The sequence below is a fragment of the Amyelois transitella genome, chromosome 4 (assembly GCF_032362555.1).
Source record: "Amyelois transitella isolate CPQ chromosome 4, ilAmyTran1.1, whole genome shotgun sequence".
In the NCBI taxonomy this organism is placed as follows: domain Eukaryota; kingdom Metazoa; phylum Arthropoda; class Insecta; order Lepidoptera; family Pyralidae; genus Amyelois; species Amyelois transitella.
In genome coordinates, this window is record NC_083507.1 from 5,648,820 (window position 1) to 5,665,749 (window position 16,930).

Consider the following 16,930-nt stretch of genomic DNA (forward strand, 5'->3'; position numbering starts at 1 on the left):
TACGGAAAATATAGGCACGTGAATCTTCTGAGTATGTAAAATGGTTAAAGAATATTATAGTACTGCATCAGGATCAACATGCATTCCACCGCGCCACTTTTACGCTCTTAGTGACAAGGTAATAAATACAGTTTCTGGGTCATTACATAGGTACATATTTGGTCGCTCTCTTTCTTAAAAAAGTGAATGTAACAGAATACACCAAAAAATCAACTCACTCAATAAAAAGAGATAATCTTACTACCCACATAATTTGGTTTCATATAAGTAGAAAAAAATACTAAAGATAAAATTAAGAGAAAGTGTGTATTGGAATATTTTTTCTTACAGGTTTCAATTGTAAATATTTTTTCAGATTCAAGAACATTACCGCTTTGCGCCACAGCAACTTACATCAATAGATTAAAAAAATATATATATTATGAAACGTAGAACACGAGATTACAATGAACTTAATTTGGTGATGTTACATTAATAAATAATCAACTACAGTTACACACACTGTCTCTCAATATATTTAACGTATATTTCCTATTCTACAGCCTGGAGATGTCTTCCAAAAAAAGCGTTTATATCAACGCATTCATCTGCCTAAGTTGAGTCCTACTGAGGCAGAATTTATGCGACTAGTAAATAATGGAAATGTTGAGGATGTCAAAGAGTTCTTACAAGAATGTTCCGATTTGGATATTAATTGTATTGACTACCAGGTTATCTATAGTATTTATATACTACAATATAACTACATGTTTATTTATTAATAAAATGTAGACGTTGCTGTATTGTGTGAGCTAGATAATGTTTAAAGTTTGTATGAATAGACACTTACCACTAAAAAGCTTTAAAATTTAAACTTACTTATAAAAAAGCTTTAATATTTAATATTCTTATACAAGCCAGGGAAGGAGATTATTCATACAAGCTAAAGCATAAAAATACACGTGAAATGTACAACAGGTAGACTTAATGCCATAAGGCATTCTCTGCCAGAACGAATTTAAACGACAAAGCCTCTTATGTGATTCCAATGAACGATTGGTGACAACCTTTCCGTAAGTATTCAATTATTCTATTCCTAAATCAGGGCATCTCAGCTCTTCACATAGCGGTGCGAAATGAGTCAATGGATATGGTGGACTTTTTGTTGAATCAACCTCGTATAGACCTAGGTGACAACGTGTTACACGCCGTCCGAAATAACAGTATCAACATCTTAGGTAAACGGTGTCCTTGATTTCACTTAAATCTGTTTAAATCTTTAGTTATTGCGTTGAGCGGTACCGAATTATTTAGTCTATTATCTTTATTTTCATTCCTGGTTTTTGATAATCATTTTTCTTTTATTTTTATCGTAATCAATAACATAAGCAAGATTAGCAAAGTACTTATGGACATTATTTTTATTATAAAAATCTTGGCTATTCATTTTAAAAAATATGATAAACCTGCACTTTTTTATTTATAGTCAAGTTATTGGATGCCCAGAAAAAGATTTCACCCGGCTTGGAATTTGCCGGAGCGTTGCACTCTGCCGATTTTCCTGAATACATCACGCCTTTGATCCTGGCTGCGCAGTGTGGTCATTACAAAATTGTAGGGTTATTAATTGAAAGAGGTCATACTATTCTCATGCCGCATACTCCTCGCTGTTTCTGTACGTGTTGCAAGTAAGTATAAAGCACTTTTACAGAGTTATTTCTAGCTTACCAACAATTATCCTGTTTTATTACTGCTGCGACAAATTTTTGCTCTTTTAGAGTAGTAACGATAAACTTATATGTCAAAAAGCTTCGACTATATTTTTACCGCAGTGATAATGCAGAAATATAAAATAAAAATGTCACCTAAAGTTGTCACGTATAAAATACGTGTTAGACCTATTCCCATTTTACTTAACCCATGTAAGAAGCACAACATAAATTACGCCTGTTTTACAGAAGCATGTTCTTGAACGAAGATCCCCTTCGCTTTAGTCTAGCACGATTATCGGTGTATCAGGCATTATCCTCGCCCGTGTACATCATACAAACATCCTCGGACCCAATCCTAACAGCTTTCCATCTGGCTTCAGAGCTGGAAGTCAATGCATCCACTAACATACAGTTAGCAGCCTCCTACTTACAGCTCAAGGGTGACGTCAGTGCTTTCGCTGTTGACCTTATAGGTGACATACCGTTTATTCTACTTTTATATGAAACAAATAAAAATGTATGTATTTTTTTTCGCAGTTAGTCAAAGCCGCTATACTAATAAATAGGCGAATATAGATAAAAGTAAAAAACACTCAACAATAACGTGATAAAGAAAACTTAGTTAAACTGTGATATGTTTGACCATTAAGCTACGGTAACTTATTGTAGAGCAAGCATACAGACAGTCCATGCTTATTTTCCGCAATAAAATGTATAATCCTCGCCATTTATTTTAATAACGTTAGGATGTTGCCGTACCTCTGGAGAAGTGGAGTGTATATTGAAGCAAACTTCGGGATTTCACGGGAGACACTTTGTGTTACCTCGACTTCTAATGGCTGTTAATTGTAAACAGAAAGAGTTTGTAGCTCATCCGAATACGCAACAGGTATAAAACTTTACGTACGCTTATAAACTTAGGATTCTACTTTTAGGCGATGGGCTAGCAACCTGTCACTATTTGAATCTCATTTCTATCTTAAAGCCAAATAGCTGAACGTGGCCTATCAGTCTTTAAAATACTGTTGGCTCTGTCTACCCCGCGAGGGATATAAACGTGATTATATGTATGTATGTATGTATAAAACTTTAAGACTTACAGGAGATAACATGTTGTAATTAGTGAACGAAAAATTAATTATAAAATGACACATTAGGCTTAATAACATAGATTCACTTAAGTTTTATTTGATTATACAGCTTATATAATTTTACCGTTTTAGGTCCTGGAGTCCTATTGGTTGGGAGAATGTACCTGGAAGAATAGATCATTTTGCATGAAAATCATGGAAATATTAACAAGACTTCTCATTACCCCACTCATGCTGATAATGTCCATGGTAAGTATATGAACAAGGGATATATCCTTATGACAACTTTAGGTGACATTATTTTTATTTTCTCAAAATTCGATTTAAATTGAATTATGAGAAAATTATAAATTTCAACGAGGACCAAGGGCTACAAAATCGCGCTCACCGCTCCATTTAACGAACATCAAATCACAAAAGCTATATAAATGCATTTCATATCAATGCCTTCAACTTCAATTTTATGAAATGTTCTATTACGTACAGTTATGACAACGTGGAGATGGAATCCAATTCCGTCTTGAATAAGGTAATCCATAAGAACTGTGATTTTCAATAACTGAGAGACAAAGTGTGTAACTGATTATGATTTTTGACTTCACGCTTAACATGCAATTTATTCGTATCTATACTGTCTAACTATAACACATTAATTTGTAAATACCTTTTTTTCGAAAATTACCTTTATTTAACTTGAAAAGACGTGACCGGAAAGCCATGTGTTATTCCCTTAGTCATCTTTTACAACATCCATGACGGGACGGAGTAGTCCTATTTGAAAGTGCCGGGAACAACAAATCACCTTCTTGAAATTTTCTATAGGATGCCATAAAGTGACTTACATTATCTTTACTCATCATCTTTCATTATTTTGTGTGCAGGTTACGCCTCGACACTGGCTTGTTAGATACTGGCAGATACCGTTGAACAAGCTGATTACCCACGTGGCTGCCTACCTCTTGTTTCTCACTTTAGTCTTCCATATTTCGAATCAAGATAAACGCTATCAGAAACGGGGCCCGCCAAATACAGGTTCGTGCCACAGAGAATAGAATATTAAAACAAAAGATAAAGCATCGTTTAGAGGACTCAATTAGCCCATTGGGAAAATACCATATGTGGAAATGAGAAATGTACAATAACTGAAAAATAAAAATAAATTACATTGAATTTTAAAGACACAAAGTACTGTTACAATATTATATTTCTTACATAGACAGGCTCTATAGTTTCGAAATACTTGAAGTCCACATTCAGTGGTTCGCATTCAGTAAACATTTTTATTATCAATATTACAGACAAATTTTAACTTCTATATTCTCGATGGTTCTACAACGGTAATGTGATTAGAATAAATGTGCGCGATTATTTGCCTGATAACTTAGTTAAAATATTATTATAGGATTTCTCCGACAACAAGGTCGAGATAAATTCTTGCGTTAAACAACAAAAATAGCCATAAAACATTTTACATTTAAGACATAACGCAGCTTTTAGATTTTGAGCGTATTTCCTAATAATGTAACATTTGTGGCTATTTTTACACGCTTGTTTCTCTTCTTTTCATTCAAGGTGCAGAGGGTCCGGTCATATTGTACGTGTGTGGTTACATATGGTCTGCCGCGCGCATGTGCCTCATGCAGGGTCCTCGCCGTTACCTCGCCGAGATGTGGAACTGGGCCGAGATCATTATGCTGCTGCTCTTTGTGTTGTCATTCGGCTTCTGGATCTCTGCTGCTATGGATGTTACCAGTGCGAACGAATATTTAGGTAATTTAGCTATGAAGAGAAGCTAATTACCACAAAAACCACTGATTTATTGTTTGATTTCTTATCTTGTACCTGACGTGCCCATTAAAGACTCCAGGTCTACCTACAGTCCCTAAAAAAGGGATAAGCCAATAGGTTACAAAAGAATTGATAAGAAATAAAACTGAACAAAATTATGAACTATCAACATGGTTGCCTACTTGTTGATTTATCGAACCCTTGTAATGCCACATATGGAAGCAACAGTTTTATGATCCAAATAAAATATGCCTTTATTTCAATTTACTTATTTGTCCGAAATTTGACACGTCCTAAATTTATGTAACAACAGTATTTTTGGTATTGGTTTACAGTTACTTATTATCCCACAGAACGCAGGTATTGGAACCAGCATGACCCAACATTGCTTGCTGAGGGGACCTTCTGCTTAGCAACGATATTCGCTTATTTCCGGCTCATGTACCTGTGCCAACTGAGCTACCATCTAGGGCCTTTGCAGGTATGCAATTGACTTGTTCTTGTTGAGAAGAACTTGTTCTTGTTACGTTCTGTGCCGACTTGAATGAAAAATATTATGTAAGCTGGCTGTGGCAGGTTTGTATTAAGTGCTTGTATAGCTAGTGCTTATATAAGCGAAGTAATGATTCAAATCGCCAACTTTAGGATCTCTAATTTTATTCAGATTTTTTTAATAACTATAATATACAAAAAATAATAATAAACAAAAATGAACCGAAACATGACATAATAACGTTTTATTTAATTAACAGGTTTCCCTAGGCAAGATGACTATCGATATTTACAAGTACATAATTGTATTTACGATAATCATTAGCGCTTTCACTGCGGGCCTGGCTCGTCTCTACCAATATTATGACGGCATGGTCTACGAAGATGACTTTGGAGTTAAAACGGTGCAGGTTAGTCTTAAAATAGCAGAAAATTAAGTCGTCAAATATTGTAAAAATAATTAGGGCTAATAACGTTTCGATAGAGCTGCCAGTCCAGGATCGTGGTTTAAGTTGCACATAGGACTCCTCCCCATAGTAAGGTGAGGACGCAACCGGGACTAACAACAAGAGACACTATTACATTTTTTATAGTCCAGACCTGTTGGTTTAATGCCAAAACATTAAGTATAACTGACAATACCATTAAAAAATTAAAATTATATAGGTATTGTCTTTTATTTTTAGAATTTTACCTACATTCCATTCTTTAATAAATCAGGACATTTGCTTCCACCCAGGCATGTTAAAACACAATTATCATTTAAATGGTAATGTCATTTAAGTTTATTACCAAAACAGAACCATAACTACCCACATTTGGCGATTTTGCATCAAGATTGGGTTCGCCAAACCGTGATCGCAATCTTTCCAGAGAAATTTGGAGCGAACGCCTACTTGTAGCGTAAACATTATGTCGCTATAAGTTATATATAACACAGTAGGTATAAGTTTTATTTAAAGCAAGACGTTGAATATCTTTAAAGCAATTTTTCTGTACTAGTCTTCAATACTTTTTTTATTTCTCAATTTTATAATGTACACTTTTGTGCATGGCCATTTAAGTTTCACTAGTTGCCTCCATGAACTCTTTACTTCAACAACTAGCATGGAGGAGCAGTTCAAAAAATGAGGCATTGTTATCTTAATCGCTCTCCTCGCGTCCCGTTTGTGAGGAGAGGATCCGAGAGTCTGCTCCATGACCACTATATTGTGTAACTCAGTTACACAATGCGACTCCCATCTGATCTCCGCCAGCTTTGCAAAGAAACATACTTACCTCAATTTAGTTATTGGTTACAAGTTTATATCAATGTTTTCCTCACGGTGTTTTGCCTCACAGTAAGAGTATCATCGGTTTAGCAATCAAACTAATGATATTACCTAAGAGACATTTTCACAACTTTTAAATTACCCACAGGTATCGTCATTCACAAGTCTGGCAGATACTTTAAAGACTTTATTCTGGGCCCTTTTCTGCATGGCGCCATTGGAGAGCTCTGATGTGGTGATATCCAATACCAGAGATATAATGGTCTCTGAAAATTTTCACGGAAATCGACACGAATTCACCGAATTTATTGGATACTTCTGTTTTGGTTGTATGTTTCCAACTAATGTCATAAGTATTTCCACGAGATCTTACAGATTAGGAATCTTAAAATTGTATACGAATTACTTTTTGGAACAGAACGGCCTAATTTCTAAATAGCTTGTTTCACTTAAAGTAAAATTATCTCCTTTTTTAAGGTTTCGAAGTAATATCAGTTATTGTCGTGTTAAACATGCTGATAGCGACGATGTCCAACACATTTCAGAGAGTCAATGACAATGTGGCCATCGAGTGGACGTTTGGTAAAACCGAAGTTAGTCTTGATTTCACTAATAATGTTTGTTTCCTGAGGGATTCGAACCCATTACTTCCTGATTACAAGGCTACAACAAAGCTTAAAAACAAAAATGGCAGAAATATTTATCTGTTTTATGACTGTATCTACATTATCTGCTTTGTTTTGGCGAGGCTTGGCTCTTGTGAGAATTTCCAAAACAAAGGTTTCTGAAGGTCTATTCTCTTCCTGCGACAAATTTCATTAAAATCGGTCGTATTAGAAACAAAAATACAAATTCTTGTAGAAATAAAAGTATGGATATATACTCGCCTATATAAAAAGAAAGAACATATATTTGGCAATATTTTTTTTGCATACCAAAAATAAATTTCATGGAAAGATTTTTAGAACTTTCCACGGTATCATTGTATCATTTGGTTTTACAGTGAAAGGACCAGTCAACCGGCATTTCTTGCTCCTATATCATACTCAGGATATTTCTTGCCAACGGATGCATGCTATCATTACTAGATCCGCTAGTATTCATACGCACTGCAGTTCATATTATACGCAATGTTATAGCAAAATAGAACTTGCTAACGGTTCCACAACAGTTACATAACACCGCTCTCAGAATACACGTTTTTGTTAATATCAGCCTACGTGCAGTTACCCGCTTAGATTTGCAAGTTTAATTACCTCTTCATTAATACTATGGAGACTAATCTATTTTTTACCTAATGCGATGAACAAAGGTAGGTAAACTTTATAACACCTGTGTGAACTTCCGCTTTTACATGCAATACTTACGAAGTAGGAATGTACCAATATCTATTTGAAATATATGCAAGAAGGATGATGACGCAAATGAGTTTTTAATCAAGGAATAAGGTATAGAGGGATCGTGGCAAGTGACAAGACGTAGTCCTATAAATGTAGAAAATAATATTCACTGCAGTGCTTTTACACTATTCTGAAATAAGTAAGGCGGTCTTAATAGGCGATTCCTCAATTTTGTGATAGTTTAGTGATGGGATCACTTAATTTTTTTTCAGGTGTATATAAACTACATATTGCAGACAACTTTACCATCGCCATTCAATCTCATCCCTACAGCGTCGGGGATGAGTACGGTGGTGGAATGGCTGAGAGTTAAAATAGGCAACACACCCGGAATGCGAGCACTGTGGTCACCGTCTTACTGTTGTTATGTGGTTTGTACTTCAAATTTTAAAGGACTGTTTAACTAAGTAGTTGTTAGGTACGTTTATAAATGTTTAATTCCTATGAGACTTACGATAAATAACAATGTGCGCGATATTAGGAAGCGTTCCGCACTGTTTTCTTGTAAGGGAGAGACGATATAGGCATGTGTAAATTTCTAACATAATGTTCAATGAATTTTATCTGTGGAAGAATCACAAAGTTGAATTAGCAGATAATGCCTAACTGTTATTTTACCACTTTAAGGCATACTTTTAACTACTTATATTCATTAAAAAAGTATATTTTTTAGGAACGAGACGTAGAAGCGAATGTTCTAAAGGAGTTCCCTGTATTAATGACAGTACTAGCACAAAGATATTTCAGTAAAAAGTTGAGTAATAAAGTAATATAATACCACAATAGTATCTTAAATTTTCAACATTCCCTCTTAAACAAGGTTCATACAAAAAATACTCATAACTTTTCCCGATAACATATACCCTAGTAAATGGAGTAACTTTCATGTTAAACCAAAAAATTGGTAATTCGTATAACGCTACGATCCCTTCATACTTATTAGTAAAAGCGTATGTCAGTTACCTTGTTTCTTTAACTTTTATCAAAGTTTTTGGTCATTGCCCGGTAAAACAAATAATATTAAGGGAAACATAGTTCTAATAAAATATTTACTTGAACATACATAAGAACTTTTATTTCTTAAAAAATGACAGTTAATTCTTTTCATTCAACGATTACATAGTAAATATACACTTTTCATATATACACATTGCACAAGAACACTGTAAATTTTATTGAGAGCCTTCAAATTCCTGTACAAAGCGCCTTCGGTTACGGAAGGGAAATGAATTAGTTACTCTTTACGCAAATTGGGCATTATGGTTTATTAACATAATCAGCACTGAACTTCATGCCGAGTTTAGATTTAATATAATATACGTAAAGACGTTAAAAAGAGCCATCACTTCAATCAGAAAGGCTTGTGTAAATCCAGGGGCTTTCCCCTTCCTCCCATCACATCCGCACGTGGAACTTGCCGGCTTTAGTGACATACTTGACTCCTTTGAAAGGTTTGTATTTAGCACCGTACATGTCTAAACGACTGACCCGTAGCCCGCTCACAGCCAACTGGGGGATCGTGAAGTGAACGTTGATGCTGGGGTTGGCACCTGACGTGTCAGCGCCGGATGCCACTGAGATCTGTGAAAAATTACAAAGAAAAATATTATTTCCATTTGTGCCGTGTGGTTCCCGGCATAATAATTTTCCTCGTTATTTTTCACATTTTCCATTATTTCTTCGCTCCTAATAGTTGCAGCGTTATGTTATATAGCTTAAAGCTTTCCTCGATAAGTGGTCTATCCAACACAAAAGAAAATAAATTCAATTCGAACCAGTAGTTCCTGAGATATTAGCGCGTTCAAACAAACAAACTCTTCAGCTTTATAATATCAGTATAGATGATTTATATTAATTTGTGGCGTAAAGTTCAGGCGACGTAACGAAATTGAAGAGGCTTTCTATAGCCGTTTGATTATTAGAATTCGGATATGGGTTAAGGAGTTACTTAATTTTGTCTACTCCTTGAGGAAAAGAAAAAAGAAATTGAATGATAAATGAAAAAATATTTCAGACGTAATTTTCAATGTTAGTTACTTACCGTTCCTCGAATGTTCGGCAACTTAGGCAGTTCAATGCGGCCAACGTCCCACAGCAAAACCTTGCTGACAGGGTCATACGAATATTTGCCTTGATTTGCAGTGAGGGAACAGTTCAAAACGCATTTAGGCATGCAGATTTCTAATGCAACATCTGAAAAGTAGTTTTTTTTTTTATGTAGAATAAAAAGACATACACTGTTACTTTTACTTATATATGTGCACTTAGACAAATCCTCTTTGAAATTCCTTTAGGTTAGAAAAATATATCTGTTGTCCATAGAATACATAATGGATTGTCTTTCGTGGGATTTCTAAGACATTTTTAGTAAAATATTCCTAAATTTAACCCGGCACTAATAAAAAAAAGAATAAGACCACTCCTTCTCATTCTCATTGATATCGTAAAAGGCGACTAAGGGATAGGCTTATAAACTTGGGATTCTTATTTTAGGTGATAGGCTAGCAACCATTTACGCTATTTGAATCTCAATTCTATCATCAAACCAAAAAGCTCAACGTGGCCAATTAGTCTTTTTAAGACTGTTCTGGCGACGACTATAGACGTGACTATATATATGTATGTATGTTAAAACTTACTTTCCAAAGTTCGTCCCATAGTCTGTTTAGGCCCGACAGTGAGGTCCAATCGTCCCTGGTCGCCATTGGACCGCAGCGACAGGTTGTGTCGTACGTAAATAGGTATCGCGACCACGCTCTGCGAGCCAATGTGGTACGACATTAGTCGGAAGTTACCGTCGGGAGGGATGAATGAGAGAATTCTCTCAGACTGAAAAACATAAATGTGATTCAGACAATTTCAACTTTTACAAGGTCTTAGTGTCATAATCAACATACAGCAAAACCTCGTATCAATTTTTCATAGCATGTAAAGTATCAAACATTCTATCTTTTCTTGAGTTCTTGAATCCAAACCTCTCAATTTATTGAAAAGGCTATACCTATATGTATTAAAACTATTTTGTTGATTTCCAAACAATTCAATATTCAATTGGTACAAATCTAAATATCATTTGTTATTACCTCCCATCTTTTAAATCTAACACAAGGATGAAAAGACACATCATCAAATAATCTTGGATTCACAAAGGTGAGAGTCAGATCAGGCATTCCACTTAATTTTATACAGCAGTCAATCTGGAAACATGAAAAAATATATTTTCAAACCTAACTAATAGCAATATTATGCATGATCTGCTATATGAGAAAGATAAAATTAGTTATATATCTACCAACATGCATCCAGAACTATCAATTTCGTATTCAAGTCATAACGATGATCTATACTAACAACATACAGTCAAAGTGAGAACCTCCTCCATTTTGAAGCTGAGTGAAATCATTCAAGGATAGCAGATTATATAAAAAAATTACAAAATGTTTCAAATTCTTTCAACTTACTGTTAGGTATTATGGATATCAAACAATTATTTTTATTTTATTTATAAGGCACAATAAATTCTTTTTTCAAAACTTACATATCCCTGTATTTCAGCAGAGACGGTGGCGCCACTTTTGTCTATGATTGCATCCACTTCCTCCACCACATCAAAGTATGCTTCATTGTTAGCATATTTAACTCCTGAGCGCCGCCAAGGAACATTCGATAACTGGCCAGAAGGCAATATAGATGATACACTAAAATTTCAAGACAAATACACCAAATCAAAAATTTGAAATTTAAAAAAATTACATTAGAATAATTTAATACCTATGATGAGAGGAGAACTGGTAACTACTGTTAGTTATTGAGCACTAATCTGAGAAATTAGTAAGAATAATAATACTTATTAATTTTAACTTTCAACCAAATTCAAATACCCTTGAATAAATTCATTGCTTATCAAACTGAAAAATAGTTTTGTACTTACTTAGATTTCCCAGTTACAGTATTGGCAATAGTTCGAAGAATGTTAGGAGGTTTAATCAATTCCTTTAGAATGTTACTTTCTGTTGCTAAGGGGAATCCATTGTCTAGCATCTCATCTAATAGCTGAAAAAATAAATTTTTTAATCAAATCAACTCTTTAAACATAATTTATAACAAAATTATTTTTTATAATAAGTAAAAAATTTTCACATTTACCTCATACACAACTACATAATTCTCCTTGATAATAGTCTCAGTGCAGTCAGAAAAATAATCCTGAAAAAACACTTAAGATTTATGGACGGAAATGAATGAAGGTTAGACCTGTTTGCTAGATAAGCTCTAAGCTAGTGAAAAATAGATAGATTGCAACACATGTAACATAGATCTTATGCATTTTTTTATGTCATTTCAAAGTTAATAAATTTTTATACAATGAAGATTTCAGATAATGTATTCCTTGGTGTGATACAGAGTCATAAGCTGTATTACATTAATTATGTTCTAGCAAAATTCACTCTGTGTAAATTACCTGGAATGTATCAACAACTCGATGCAAGAACTCTATCACAAAGAGTGGTGACACCTCTTGCTTACAAACAGCTACTAACGCCACACCCCCTCTTTGTATTGATATGAGGTAATGGTGGGGTGCAGCTAAAACAGACGGCACATCCTAAAAAAACTTAAGTCTTTAAAAAATTTGGAAAAACCAGTAAATTTAAGTCAAAATCAGTTTGGTATATGTACAGTACATACATAACAGTGGCGGATTTACCAGCAGGCTGATTAGGCTGAAGCCTAGGGTGGCGGATTTGATAGGGCGGCAAATTCAGCCCCAACATTTTTTTATTTTTCTTACAGAATTAAAAAACACCAACTTATGTATAACATTTTTAATTATAAAATTTGACATTTGACCTCCATCTTATTTTCTCCGTGTGGGGTATTCAAATGCAGAGATCACAAGGGGCAGCTAAATATGAACAGTCTACTCGCGACAAATGTGTTAATCTGCCACTGATACCTACATACCATCACACCTGTCTTTCATTGGGGTAGGTTGAGCCTATTGATTTCCATTATCTACGATCATTACAGACTTTTAAGTGATCCATAATAAAGTTTATACCTATATGGTAAATTGAATGAAACAGATACATACAAATACTGATACATCCTTACTCTTTTTTGAAGAGGTCAGATAACAGTTACTTGGTGTAAATCACCTGACTCACTTAAACCAGAATCCATGGCTTACCACGAGATCTACTCCAGAGTGGTGAAGATGTAACTGGGATTAACTTCAAAAGGAAAAAGAAGTTTTAAGATGTTCTGGCTTAATTAAGTAGAATTTCTATTTAAAATTATATCAGATAATTCTCACATTTGGTGAGGCACGCTGTGCCTCTAAGTAGTAATCACATACTGATCTTGGAATCACACTCCGCCAATGTTTCTCCAGAAATACATCCCTGAAAAACATATACAATGTTCACACTATTTTATAAATTCAATAAAAATAAATTACTGACATAACAGTAATCATTTTCTCGAGAGAAATGTATACAAAACGTAATCGTAAGAAAAACAGCATTTAGAACTTGACAAATAAACTAAAAATAATGTGAAACACAACTTACCCAGAAGGGTTTATTATAAATAAACTATGTATCATTATATTATTCTCAAAAATATATAACAAAAGCTCAAATCCTGGGCTAGATTGATAATAGAATCACAAATTTAAATTAACACTAAATTTATTTACATCACAATAGCAGCATAAAAAGTAGAAGACTATCAATCCTAAATGTAGGTACCTACTTTCAATTCAAGTGAAAATTTCTTAGATAGAGAAATAGGTAAAATTTATTTTTGCTTGCATTGTCGTTGTCTATGTCAATGTCACTGTCACAACTGAATTTATTATTCTTTTATATTGCATTTATCGTATCCTTGCAGGCACTAAAAACGTCTTTATACAGCCTAGAACTTTTGTTGGGTATTTTATTTATCGGAGACCCTGTGGTCTACTCGGACAGGCTGGATTAAACGTGTGTATTTAAACGACGAACGGCATCGTACCACCTATAACTAGCTGTTACCCGTGACTTCGTTTGCCACCTGACAATCCTTCTTGCCCTTTTTTAACCCCCTTTTATGCTTCTTTTAACCATAGGCCTATTTTTTTCTTAAAGAAAACGAGGCGATGGCCTTTTTTCGCAATGAAAAGTAGTCTATGTTCTTCCTCAGGGTCAACTCCATGAACTCAATCTGTACCAAATTTCATCAAAATCGGTTCAGTGGTTTAGTCGTGAAAGCGTAACAGATAGTTACATACGCGTTTATATCACCTCGAAGAACCTTTTCGTTCCATAAGACATTCATCCTACTAATGTTATAAATGGGAAAGTTTGTGAGTACCTACCTATGTCAGGATGTTAGTATGGATGTTTGTTACTTATACGCAAAAACTACTGAACCGATTACGATGAAATTTGGTATGTAGGTAGCAGAAGACCCAGAATAGCATTTAGGTTACTTTTCATCCCGGAGTTCCCGCGGGATTGATTCCACGCGGACGAAGTCGCGCGCGGCCTCTAGTGCTTACATAAATTACCGCGACCTTATCTCCAACAGGGTAGACAGAGTCAACAGTTTCAAAAGATTCATATGAACCAGGTAGTGACCAGTCTATCTCAATAGTCCCATTGACTTGTCCTAAGGTGGGCAGACTCACTATCTCTACTCTACATACCTACATATCCTCTTTCTTGGAGTACGCAGAAACCACATATTTCCATTTTCAATGCCTGCGTATATCTGTTGCTTCACTACTTTTGATATCTTCCTGATGATAGTCCTAGTTGCATCCTCCCCTGTCTGAACAGGTGCCCAGATGCGCCTTTGACTAAGATCCTGGATTGGCTAACTCAGCTTCTGTGTGACCCTTGCAGAGGAATCAAACAGTTTTTGTAACCAATGATGATAATACATAAATCACCCCTCTTTCCCCAAGGGGTAGGCAGAGACTATATCTTTCCACTTACCACAATCCCTGTCTACTTCTAGAATGTCTCCGAATTGATCAAGATTTAGTAATTATGGTTACTAATCCAATGATCATGGTTATTACCTTTTTACTTCATACATATATGTTCCTGAATTAGGGCTTGGGACACCAGGGGCTTAATACTTGTAAATGATGAAGTCATTTAATCCTATTTTATCACCTTTAGTAAAATTAAGGAAATCATTCATCTATACTAATATTATAAAGCTCAAGAGTTTGTTTGAACGCGCTAATCTCAGGAAATACTGGTTCAAATTGAAAAATTCTTTTTGCTTTGAGTAGACCATTTATCGAGGAAGGCTTTTGGCTAATAACATCACGCAGCAACTATATGGAGCAAAGAAATAATGGAAAATGTGAAAAAAACATGGAAAATTATTCATCCTTGAAGGCTTCAATGATGCCCAAAATAACTATTCCACACGGACAGGCACTGTAGTAATTAATAAAATTAACAGTCTGCTCTCTTTCTGTTCTTTAGTGGAGAATTTACCATCTGATTATAACATATTGCAGAGCCAGAGGTCTGCAAAAAATAATTGAAAATACACACCAGGAAAACACCCTGCCCGTCATAAAGTTCAAAATTTCACTGTAGCCAACTAAATAGGTAAGTATATGGCTGTTTACAATGTCTTCTGAATGCAAAATCACATGGTTTTAACATAAACACAATTGGAATCTTTTTTAAACTTTATAAAAATAAACTTATGTGTTAAATACCTACTTTTATAGTATTCTTGTAGGTGGTGGATAACTAGGATTGTCACTAAAAGCCAGGACTCTCCACAGGCTGTCGCTGTCACACTGCTTTTTAAAAATGTTATCTAATAAACATATGTGACATTAACTACTACCTAATATCGATTTCTTCTGTACAAATCTACTGGAAGAGTATTCCATTATATATATAGACTATTTAAATTTAAATATAAATAAATATGTGAATATGTATCCATTGTTTGTGAATTTTAATATTACTTATTAGGTAATAATAAATAAAATAAAAATAACCAAACCTAAAAAACATGATATATTGATGTTTCAAAATGTTTGTAAACATTAGTGTGGCAGAAATACGAAAAAGATAAAAATACCCTGAAGAAGTAACTGAAAAATAAAACACATTAGTAAATTTTCTTACTTTTTTATTAGAAGTTATCCTTAGGTTTTAACGGTTGGATTTAGCAACACGCTCCAACTCGTCCTTCTTTTTGATAGCATAAGAATTTGATGATCCTTTAGCAGCATTGATGAGCTCATCTGCAACACATTCAGCGATTGTCTTTATGTTCCTGAAGGCAGCCTCACGAGCTCCTGTGCACAGCAACCAGATTGCCTGGTTTACACGACGGAGGGGAGACACGTCCACAGCCTGACGACGCACTGTACCAGCACGACCAATTCTAGTAGAGTCTTCTCGTGGCCCAGAGTTGATAATAGCTGTCACAAGAACTTGCAGTGGGTTCTCTCCAGTCAGTAGATGGATAATTTCGAATGCATGTTTCACAATGCGAACGGCCATCAGTTTCTTGCCATTGTTGCGACCATGCATCATAAGAGAGTTGGTGAGACGTTCAACAATAGGGCACTGAGCTTTACGGAAACGCTTGTGAGCGTATCTACCAGCGGAGTGTGGTAAATATTTAGCATATTTTTCCTTGACGGAAATGTAATCTTGGAGTGACATATCAGACACTTGAACGTCGTAACAGCTCCATCGGCCGAAAAGTTTGATTTCGGGGATGTCCGCCGCCTGCGGCAGTGGCATGCTTTCGACAGCCATGCTGCCCGCTTCCATTTCATCATTCCAGTTTTCTTCAGCCATGTCAGCTATCTAAAATGAAAACCGTGAACGTTAGACTAAAACTGGCACTCACTAAATGAAACGGATAAACTGAAACTTTCAAATATACTTACTTTTCTATTCAAAAATAGAAATTATAACCTCGTGTTGTCAAAAGTACACGAGAAAAGGAAGTTCGTGCGACATCGACATGAGCTAGAAAAGAAAGGTTGGCAGAACTTACAAATTAGGGTTGCCAGTTGCCAAACAGTACCAACTGCAGCAAATATTTTCATTTAAAAACAAAAGTTTTACACATTATACACTTTCGCTGCCTATAGCTGTTTAAACATAAAAATTCTTAGTGTGCATTGGCATACTCTAGCTGTAGCTGTTCTTAAAACT

General features: G+C 35.0%; 4 protein-coding genes across 4 annotated transcripts in view; 1 reads left to right on the plus strand and 3 right to left on the minus strand.

The window, feature by feature from the left end:
• LOC106138721 (uncharacterized) overlaps window positions 1-3,668 on the minus strand; it is a 77,874-nt gene extending 74,206 nt beyond the window's left edge. The window contains exons 1-2 of the mRNA XM_013339978.2: window positions 3,625-3,668; window positions 2,907-2,946 (exon numbers count right to left, since the gene is read on the minus strand). The gene's annotated coding sequence lies outside the window, so the exon portion shown is untranslated. The remainder of the gene's footprint in view (window positions 1-2,906; window positions 2,947-3,624) is intronic.
• LOC106138646 (short transient receptor potential channel 4) lies at window positions 41-8,508 on the plus strand. The gene is made up of 15 exons (XM_013339857.2): window positions 41-118; window positions 543-710; window positions 1,085-1,217; window positions 1,466-1,667; window positions 1,938-2,164; window positions 2,438-2,580; window positions 2,915-3,031; window positions 3,664-3,814; window positions 4,355-4,552; window positions 4,924-5,051; window positions 5,323-5,472; window positions 6,482-6,662; window positions 6,811-6,926; window positions 7,946-8,104; window positions 8,407-8,508. Exons 1-15 carry the CDS (start codon window positions 41-43, stop codon window positions 8,506-8,508), a joined length of 2,253 nt encoding a protein of 750 aa, XP_013195311.2.
• Window positions 8,509-8,691: 183 nt separating this feature from the next.
• On the minus strand, window positions 8,692-13,518 carry LOC106138653 (AP-3 complex subunit mu-1). The gene is made up of 10 exons (XM_013339865.2): window positions 13,307-13,518; window positions 13,051-13,138; window positions 12,196-12,339; window positions 11,880-11,939; window positions 11,665-11,786; window positions 11,272-11,431; window positions 10,817-10,930; window positions 10,373-10,562; window positions 9,775-9,926; window positions 8,692-9,314 (listed from the first exon to the last, which is right to left on the minus strand). The coding sequence occupies exons 1-10, from the start codon at window positions 13,339-13,341 to the stop codon at window positions 9,129-9,131; spliced, it is 1,251 nt and encodes a 416-aa protein (XP_013195319.1). The 5' UTR covers window positions 13,342-13,518; the 3' UTR covers window positions 8,692-9,128.
• Window positions 13,519-15,870: 2,352 nt separating this feature from the next.
• LOC106138664 (small ribosomal subunit protein uS7) lies at window positions 15,871-16,818 on the minus strand. The gene is made up of 2 exons (XM_013339878.2): window positions 16,660-16,818; window positions 15,871-16,576 (listed from the first exon to the last, which is right to left on the minus strand). The coding sequence occupies exon 2, from the start codon at window positions 16,565-16,567 to the stop codon at window positions 15,911-15,913; it is 657 nt and encodes a 218-aa protein (XP_013195332.2). The 5' UTR covers window positions 16,568-16,576; window positions 16,660-16,818; the 3' UTR covers window positions 15,871-15,910.
• Window positions 16,819-16,930: the final 112 nt, after the last annotated feature.